This window comes from Corvus hawaiiensis, chromosome 6 (genome assembly GCF_020740725.1).
Source record: "Corvus hawaiiensis isolate bCorHaw1 chromosome 6, bCorHaw1.pri.cur, whole genome shotgun sequence".
Classification (NCBI taxonomy): Eukaryota; Metazoa; Chordata; class Aves; order Passeriformes; family Corvidae; genus Corvus; species Corvus hawaiiensis.
The window spans coordinates 3,748,141-3,757,990 of NC_063218.1; the positions used below are offsets into that span (position 1 = coordinate 3,748,141).

Consider the following 9,850-nt stretch of genomic DNA (forward strand, 5'->3'; position numbering starts at 1 on the left):
CTGGAACAGCTTTCCAGGAGACACTTGGGAACGGGAAGGCTGAGGCAGATTCTCTCCCAGCTCACTGGTGTCAATGGAGCTCATTTCCCATTTTCTTCTGAGGGACAGAGTGGAAGGAACCGCTGTCGTTTGAGGGGAGAGGAGCACTTGCTGATAGGACAAATAATTTGTATTGACTCCTTTTAGCTGCTCAGCCTCAGTGGCTTCATCAGCTGCGAGGGGAAGCTCGAGGTCCTCTGAGGAGAGCTGTAGAAAAGCTTTTGCAGTCATTAGCAGGAATGAAATGGCTTTTCCAGGCTAATCAGTCTTGGATGCTGATGGACCCTGGGCTTGCCGAGTCTGAGCCAGAGGTGCAACTGGACCTGTGAGACCTCAGATGTGCCAGCCCTGGGAGCTGAATCCTGGAGGGATGGGAGGGCTGTGTTCCCAGAGGGAGGCCAGGGGTTTATGGTGCCAGCCAGGTGCTGTGTGTCCCTGTCTGCAGCAGGCTGGAGAAAAGCCCCTCTCAAGCCAATGCCCAGCTCTCTCTGCTGTGCCCTCATGGCTTACCCGTGTGGTGCATTGGGCCAGCCATGCCATCAGCCATGGCATTTGTGGCTCTGGTCAGCCCTCCTGAGCTGGGCTGTCATGAGCTGTGCCCTGTGGTGGCCCAAATGTGCTCGTTTGGCTTAATTGCTGTAGCCTAAACTCACAAAACCCCTCTGGCTCTCGTATCGCTCTGCTCTTGCTGCACATCATGGAACCCAGGTTTCTGCCAGAATATCCATGGCTTTATTCTAGAGAGGAGTGTGGAAAAACAGTCCTAATAAACCTGTAATTAAGCCTTCATTAGTAAAAATACATTAATTGTCTAAGCAGCACTCTTGACAGGTAGCCATTGGCAGAGGCTGGAATTAGAACATTATCTTTTCTTCAAGCCTTTTCTGCTGCCTTTTTTTTTTTTTTTTTTCTTTTTCTGAGGGGAGAAAAAGAAACTGTCTCCCCAGAAGCCTAAAAACCCAGCTGAAAATAGCTCTGAGATCAAAAAAGAAAGTCTTCCAGCCACTTCCACCTAGCAACAGTGCCTCTTTTTTTTTTTTTTTTTTTTTTTTTTTTTTTTTTTTTTTTTTTTTTTTTTTTATGAAGGACCTGAAAACACATGCTTGAAAATGAAACATATTTGTTCCTTCTGGGTGCTGGAACCAACCCACAAAATTGAGAAATGATACTTGCATAAACCCTCAAACACACTCAGAGTGTTTTCTTTAGACTCCTTTTCTTTCTGTTTTAAATAGACCATTTGGGGTTTCTAATCAGCTGCTTTGTCACTTGTGGGACCAGCTGATGACTAAAGGGGGCTTTTTAGTGTGCTTTAAGGGAGTAATTTATATTCAGCAGCTTGCTTAGGCTCTGAGCTTATTTTGAGGCTTATGTGAAATCTAATGTGCTTTTCCCCCCAAATCTCAGTGTAGAACACTCCATCACTGGGAACTGGGAATGCCATATGTGTGAAACAGTGGAGGGGAATCTGTCCAGACGGTTCAGCTCCTGTTTTAGCTGCTGGGTCTGAATCTGAAATCACAGGGGCTTCCCCGCTGCCATCCTCTTCCTCTCTTCATCCCCATATCCCAAAGGAGTGGAATCATAGGATCCCAGAATGGTTTGGGTTGGAAGGGACCTTAAAGACCATTCAGTTCCACCCCCTGCTGCAGGTGGGGACACCTTCCACTATCTCAGGTTGCTCCAAGCCCCATCCAACCTGGCCTGGGACACTTCCAGGGATCCAGGGGCAGCCACAGCTTCTCTGGGCACCCTGTGCCAGGGCCCCACCTCCCTTACAGGGGAGAATTTCTTCTGTATGTCTGACCTAAGTTTCCCCTCTTTTCCCCCGAGTCATGGAGAGCACAGGGCTGGGGCTCAGCAGTGGCTGTGTAAGGCAGCTGTACACTCCTGGGTTAGCAGGAGCTGCAGGAGGACTGTGCTGAGCCCAAATCCATCGGGATCTAGCCAGGATTGCCCCCGGGAGGGCTGGGGATGTGTCTATAATTCATGAGCCAACACTGCCTGAGATCAGTGAGGTCACAAAACAGAAGGGAGACGCAGTAAATGAGGGAGGGAGGGAGGAGCTGTTGCCACAAATGGGGGTGGGAGTGGACTGGAGGGCTCCTTCCTTGCTCCTGCTGCGTTCTGTGCTGATGCCCAGGCAGCCTCACTGCTGGTCAGTGCTGGATTAATTCATCTGCTGGGCTGCTAATTGCCTTTGCCTTTCCACTTCCATCAGCCTGTATGAGACTGCTAAGCCAAGTCTCAGCCTTGGCAGACCTGATTTTCTACTTTGATAAGGGTAAAACAGGTTAAGGCTACCCTAATACAGATCCCAGTGATTTTTTTACAGTAGGAAAATGTTTACCAGTTGCACAGGAGTAAGAGATTTGCTGTAGATTGTTTTGTTCTCTTGTCTGAGCCCGCAGTCGTTTCTGTAATGGTGCAGGTGCTTGAGTTTGATTTACTGCTCGTTCTGCATTTCCAGCCAAATGGGAGCAAGGAAAATGGCCCTCTCTGAACTCCCTTTAATTTCCCTGGAGCTCTGGGGAGAGATTTGCACCCACATTGTGCATCAGTCTCATTCTGGGGTAACACCAGAGCAGGGCTGATGGATGCTGAGCGCCTGCCGACACCTCTGCACTCCTGTGGAGAATTGGGTACTTCTGCACTGCTGACACCATGGCAGAGTTGCTTATTTTTAGCTGTTAAATTTCAAGGAAAAGCTCTCCTGCAGGTGATCTGCATGTCTGTGTTCTGAGCTGAATGAGGAACAGTAAGGTGTGTGTTGGATGTGGAGTGCTCTGTGCGTCTCTGGAGGAGTTAATCAATAAAGGTAATAAAACAGGGTTTACACAGCACTGTTAGCCCAGCAAGGCTGGCAGGCAGGGAGGCAGGAGGGGGAGAGTCCATCTTCAGCTGTGACACTTCCTGACTAATAAACTGTTGAATTCCTAGGGAAAAAAAAAAAAAAAGACATTTATTTTTGTTTCAGACCACAAGCTCAGCATTTTCGTTTCAGCACAGGAAACTTCCTAGCTCATGGTAGCTTTCATTTTTCCTTTTCTCCGTGTTGGCTGGTGCTTGGACTGCTTTGTGAAGCCCTCATCCAAGTGCAGGTGTTGCTGGCAAGTGGGAATTTCACAGTGGTTTGGAGCTGAGGGTGAATCCATGGGATAGCTGTGGGTGGGGGAGGGTGTGGTTCTCCAGGCAGCTGTTCCAAATGCTGTTTCACAGCTGGAGCTGCCTTGGGCTCGGGTATCGGGTACTGCTGAGGACACCACCCCACAGATCCTCAGTCACACCCAGTCCTTGGTGGTCCAGGAGTTTTGCTGTTCCAGCTGTGGGGTCAGATGTCATCCCTGTGCACCTCGACCTGTGTTATAAACCACATCTCTGGGGGGGATTCAGCCAGGCTGGTGGGGAAATAACCTTTGAGGCTAGACCAGCTGTGGATACCAGCACAATTCCTGGAAGCAGGGAGTACTGGAGTCCCAGACAGGGAGGGTAGGAGCTGGATGTGCAGGTGATTCCCTGGAACAGGAAAGGGCTCCTTGACTTTGAACCATGTTCTCCTTAAACGTGGCCATAACCCTCTGACTTACAAGAATTGTTCCTATCTGCACCACGAGTTGTAATTTTATACAGAGGATCTAATTCTAGGCTTCCTTGGTAATTAGATTGTAAATGAGTTTTTAATGATTTCCTTTTTTTCCTTCTTCCAGGAATTGAGTGATAAAAGGCGAAATGTGGCGGTGAATCTTACCCAGGATGTGGGTCATCTCAAGAAGCTGCTCGTGTCAATAAGCCAAATGCTGTCAAAGGGATGAGGACACTACAGCCAGGTGGGTGTGACCAGTGCCCCCCCAGTTCAGCTGTTGAGAAGGCTACTGGTCTGTGATGGTGGGACTTTGTTCAAATGTAACAACTCTGGTGTCAAAATATGAGACTTTTTAGAATCAGATCACAGAATCAGTGAATTATTAAGGTTGGAAAAGCCTTCTAAGACTGTGAGTCCAGCCATTCCCCCAGCACTGGCAAGGCCAACGCTGGCCCATGTCCCAAAGTGCCACATCCACACGGCTTTTGAATCCCTCCAGGGATGGGGACTCCACCACTGCCCTGGGCAGCCTGTTCTGAGCCTGACCCTCACAACACTTTCAGTGAAGAATCTTTTCCTAATACCTGATCTGAATTCCACATGCAAATCATAAAAAGCTTCTGGTAGGGACTGGATTTGTTCCTCTCTGGATGCACATGTCAATCAGCTGAGACTAACCTTGTGTGTCCCCAGGTCCCTCTCTAGGCATGTAATTGCACTCCTCCCTTCCACTCCCTGCTGCTCCTGCAGCAGTTGCCCCAGGTTTTGTTCTCCCAGAGCCTGTGCTGTTTTTCCTCCTTGTTTGCTAAGTGAGCAAATTTGTCTGCACTTCCATGCTCTGATTGCTTTGGGATGGAGGATATAAAATAACCCCCTGGGCTCTCACTGAGCTGCCAGCAGTGGCTGGCTGCGAGTGCCTGAAGCACCAGCCTGGCATGAGCTCTTCATCCAGTCACAGACACATGGAGAAGGCTTTTATTTCAGTACACAGCCAGCCTGGAAAACTGGGCCTTTGTGCTGGTAAACTTCTTAAGTGACCCAAAGTTAGCTGAAAGTTGGATGAACTCAAGGCACTGAACGTTCTCAGGAAGCTGGTGCAGATGTGGGTCTGAATTGGAACTGTTTTGTGTTGGGAGGCAGCAAAGCCTTGACACTGAGCAAGGAGTGTCAGGGCTCCCTTTCATCTGCTGAGGATGGGGACTTGTCTTACTGCTGATTTAGGTATTTTTTATGCTCCTGCCTTTGTAATGCACAGACAGCAGAGGGCACCTGGCTGTTCAGGTGGGAGGGAGGTGCTGCTGCACCTTGGCCTCTACTCTGGGAGGCTGTTCCTGCTCAGCCTCCACCTCCCAGGCTCGTTCCCCTGGGCTTCCTTGTGGGTTGACACCAAGGAAACGCTGGTGAGGTCCTGGATTTTCCCTTGGAAGCTGCTCCTCTGACCTGGTGATTTGTGTTTCTCTTGCAGAGTGAAGTCACGGGGGAATCGTTCATTTGAGGATAGCAGAAGGCATTGTATCATATTTTGCCAAATTAAAGCCTTATTTATGTTTTCACCCTTTCTACTTCGTCAGAAACACTGAACAGAGTTTTGTCTTTTCTAATCCTTGTTAGACTACTGATTTAAAAAAAACCCCAACTCTGTAGACACCTCCAGAGTTTAGTTTTATAATAAAAACAAACCTGTTTGGATAATTAGACCTTTACATTCCTGGAGAGACAGTAAACACATAATCTTTTATCTTATTTTGCTCAATCAAACTTGTTCGGAAAACTCCAACGTGGTAAAGTCACCAATGGGAAATGACATTTTAATACTGATGTTGTACACTGTTTTACTTAATTACATTTTTGGGATTAGCTGCCTCTGACTTCAACCTCAAGTAAACACTCCTTTTTTTTTTTTTTTTTTTTTTTTTTTTGGTTGCTAATGTAATCAGTTTTTGTAATGGTGTCAGCAAATAAAGGGATGCTATTATTCAAGGTGTTCCTGGTCTCTTCTTTCAAGTGAATTTGGATGACTCAGGTGAGGTCTCCACCTGTCCCCTCCCCGAAATGAGCATCAGGCTGCACCCGCTGTGCTTGTTTGTGGGCAGAGGAGGAGGCACCAGCTTGAAAAGAGGCAAACTCCAGAGCAAGTTGTTGTTTTAAAGAAAAGGTATTAAGGTTTTAAAAAAGACAAGAAATCCCCATCAAACTGCCATGTAAGTTGTGGTTCTGTGTCATGTGTTATCCTTGGGAAAAATCAGGGAGTGCAAGGGGCAGGAACAGCTGGAAATGCTGGATGTGGCAAAGCCAGTGGGGTGCAGAGTGTGTCCATTTGCCCCAGATCCACCTCCTAGATGGGAGTCTGGGGTGGAAGGAGTTCTGGGGAGGGGGTCTGGATGCTCTGTTACCTTGTGCTTTGTTGGGAACAAGTGTGGGGAGGATCTTTGATGGGACAGGGATTCTGCTGGGGGTGTGGGGAGATCAGGTGGCCCCTCCTCTGCTTTAGGGTTTTAAGTGTCTTAGAGGAACCCTAAGAGAATCCCTATGGGATTCTTCAGTGGGCAAGGTGAGGGGTGGTTTGGTTCTTGAGAACACTTGAGGACGTGATTACCCAAGGGAAGGCAATAAAACAGGGATCAGTCGTTAATTGGGGGGTTAATTGCAGAGGTGAAACAGATCAGAATGCTCACCCTGAGCTGTTCTCACTCCCCTCTGTGCTATGTTTTAGTTAATAATTGGCCTTCACCAGACAGGAGGTAAAGAAACCTCTTCCTTACGTGGTTCCAGTGATCTGAATCATGCTAAATCCTGCTGAGAGCTGTGAAATAGCTCAGAAGAAGGAGAGAAAAACTGGACAATGTGGTTTCCTCACAGAAGGAGCTACCCCTGGTCTCCAGCTGTGGCCACTAACGTGTCCCATGTGTTCCTTGGAGATTTTATTCCGTGGAATGAAAAAGCAAGTGCCACTACCCTCACTTGTCCAGGTGTTTGATACAGAACATAGAAAGACACCCCCTGCAGCTACAGATCCAAGGAGAACCTGAACCCTGGAGGGTCTCCACACTTGCCTAGGTTGGGGTGAGAGGCTGGTCCTTTGGCAGGTGTCTGAACACCTATTTTTGGGGGGTGAGTGGCAGTCTAATGGATCCATGCAGGTTTGACAGGTTTAAAATGATTTAAGAGCATAACCCAGGAGCTTCAGTGATGGAGGGTTGGGTAGGGCGTGTCCCTGTGGCTCTGATTCTTTCCTGCCCCTCTGGGGGAGTCCCCTTGGTCATCCATGCTCTCTGAAACATCATTCCAGTGAGAACTGGGCTCTGCAAGTAAAGCAATGTCTATTTTTTCCTTTAAAAAGTGGGTTCATAAATGCTGGATGTGCCTTGTGCAAGGAATAAATGCTTTTGGAAGGGGCAGCAGTGCCTGGAGAGCCTCTGGATGCAGCCTTTGGAGCCTGGCTGTGTCTCCAGGCTCTTGATTTTCTGTGGGTTGAGCTGCAGAGCAGGGGGTGAAGGTGCTGCTGCAGTGCTCAATTGAAAAGGGGAGAGATTTGCAGCATCGTTCTCTTTCTTGGCAGGAACTCTCCCTGGAGAGGGCAGGAGATCTTTTAGTTCTGCAATTCAGGCGCGGGTTTTTATCTTGCTTTAGGGGATGTACAGAGGTGTTAAAGGCAGCTGTGAAAGGATCCCCTGGAAAGGCCAGCTTTAGAGTAAAGCCTGATCCCCTCTGACGGGCGAGGAGAGGTCAGGCTGCTTCCCCAGGAGCACTGGCAAGAGGGAAGGATGCTGTTTCATCTCGCTGTCCTCTCCAGCCCTGGATCAAACACCGCTCCTGGCAGCCATCTCCAATTTGGGAAGCTTTGCCTCGCCGGTTTGGTCACTGAGAAATCCCTCCTGCTCGGAGCATCTGCTGGGACAAAATGGGATGAGAAAGAAAAATCTAAAAAGTGTGGGAAGCTGACTCATCAGTGCAAAGGCAGAGCTGGTGCTTGGCGTGTTCCCAGGGCCGGGAGCCTCCGGATCTCCGCAGAGCTCCAGCCCCGGTGCCCAGCCAGGCCGGGAGCCGCGGCAGGAGAGGCGCAGGATGGTGTCTGCCCGCGCTAGAGGGAGACAATAGCTAATGGATACAGGGATGCTTTTCTTGGAAAAAGCCCAAAGTGGGATGTTCAGATGCTGGCAATGGATTTTTTGGGGTATTTATTTATTTTTTTAGCGGTGATTCGCAGCGGGAGAGCCCGCGCCGTGCGATGCGGGGCCGAGCGCTTCCCGTGAGGTGCTGCCTGCCGAGCCTGACTCCTGTACCAACCTGGCTCCTCTTGCTTTCAGTTCGTCACCGTCCCTCGAAATGGGGATGGGAAGTGCAAGGGAAGGCTCTGAGCTGTCTGCCTGGAGTTGTGCTGCCTTTCCTGCGCCCCCCATCACAGCCCTGCCAGCCTTTCCCGGCTGTTCCCGGCGTTCGGGAGCGGCAGGTTGTTTACCCGGGAGCTGCTGCTGGGTTTTCTCAGGCAGTGACTCACTCAGCTATTTATTACTGCGATTAAAAAAAGAAAGCTCGTGCAGCTTTAATTCAACCCCAAATAATTCAGATGATTTTGCCATAAAAGCCCTCTGCAATGACACAGCTGTGTGTTCTCCCCCGGGGGTCCCCGTGTCCCCCCTGCTCCGTGTGTGACCTTGGCTTTCTCCTGCAGCTCTCTCAGGGATGTTTGCAGTTTGGTGCTCACCAAGGATCTTGCCAGGCTGGTTTTGGCAGGGTTCTGCCTTCCTGGGCAGAGGGGTTGTAGTGGGGGGGGCTCTTCTGTGGGTCTTGGTGGAAGCTGAGTGGGAGTTCCTAAGGGAGCATCCAGAAGGTGAAAACCACCATATTTCTGCCAGACTTCAAGGTTAGACATCATCTTCCAGCAAAAACTCTCCTCCATGGGGCCAGACTGTGCTTGTGCCCTGGCTGGAGAGGGAAGGTTTTGGGGAGAAACCCGCTGGTGATGCTGTGGGATGTAAAGTCTCCAAAAGCTTTAAAACAAAATGGACATGATTGCTACTTTCCCAGCATTCAGGCTTTCTCTCACATCCAGTTGGAGATCTATCTTGCTCTCACAAATCCCTGTGGATCCCCTGTCAGCTCTGGCTGGGCAGTGGCTGGGGGGGAGTGATGGGCAAGGGGTGCTCCTTGGAGGGAGGTTTAGCCAAATATCTTCATGGAGGGTGTCTTCTGTCCCAGACTCGCTTAAAATAAGGCTGGACTAATTCCTGAAGGCACAGATTCTGCTGAGAGCTCTGCCTGTCACAGGGGCAGGATTAGAGCCCGAGAGTGGCCTCCTCTGGAGCTTTATCTGGATGTTTTCCTCTGTGAGACTGCCAAAGCAAACGGGTCAGTAGAAGTCCTGAGGAGTTTCCTAAGTCTGTATGAATGACCAGAAGTACAGGACAACCCATGGGAATGCCAAGACTTGCTCAGGTGTTCACTGGGGGAGGTTTCCTGTGGTGTGTCCCCTTCCAAACCCCACCTCTCCTCGTGCTGTGACACCGGGATGTACAAAATGTTTCCTTTCTGTTTGAATTTCTGTGTTTCTACTTTTCCAAGCCCAAATGTGGGAGGGTGCTGAGGTGGCTGCTGGAAGTGCCCCTGTTCTGATGTCCCCTGTGCTCAGGATGGGTGCAAGTTTTGCTCTCAGCTCGTGCATCCACAGCACAACCCGCACGTGGCTCCTTGGTGGCTGTTTGCAGCTTCCTGCAGGGATGCTTCTATTTTTGGAGTGGTTGCACCTAAAAATACATCTTCAGGCTCCTGGGGAAGCTGGCTCTGCATCATTGAGGAGCTAATTAAACTGGAGGAAACGCAGGCCCTCGAGCAGGGTTTATTCCACGCTGCTGAAAACGTTGTGGGTTTGTTTTTTCCCCATTTTTGCAGCGATCCATGTTCCTCTTGCACTGCATGGGCAAGGTCCAGAGGTTTATCCTTCCTCTGTGGGAAGGGCAGGTTTGCACCTGGGTATTTGGGCATTCATGTGGTATTTTTTTGTGCAGCTGTGACTCCCCAGACCCTGAACTTCATTCTCAGCCCCACTGTGACCATCACAGGATCCCCTGGGCAGCCCCTCAAAGGAGAAGGGATGGGGGCCTGGAAAACAGCTTTAAATTTCATCCTTTTAATTTCTGAGTATCTGGGGTTAATATCCAGCTCAGATGAGCTGAGGGGTCCCAGTGGGCTTTGAGTCTCCAGCTTGGCCATCAGCAATTCTTTATATCA

At 49.6% G+C, this 9,850-nt stretch overlaps 1 protein-coding gene across 13 annotated transcripts in view; it reads left to right on the forward strand.

Annotated features, from left to right (window-relative positions):
• KTN1 (kinectin 1) overlaps positions 1 to 5,597 on the forward strand; it is a 75,239-nt gene extending 69,642 nt beyond the window's left edge. For all 13 annotated transcript variants that reach the window (XM_048306049.1, XM_048306055.1, XM_048306056.1 and 10 more), the window contains 2 exons: positions 3,747 to 3,866; positions 5,088 to 5,597. In XM_048306049.1, the coding sequence (XP_048162006.1) occupies positions 3,747 to 3,851 (105 nt within the window). In that variant the 3' untranslated portion in view covers positions 3,852 to 3,866; positions 5,088 to 5,597. The remainder of the gene's footprint in view (positions 1 to 3,746; positions 3,867 to 5,087) is intronic.
• Positions 5,598 to 9,850: the final 4,253 nt, after the last annotated feature.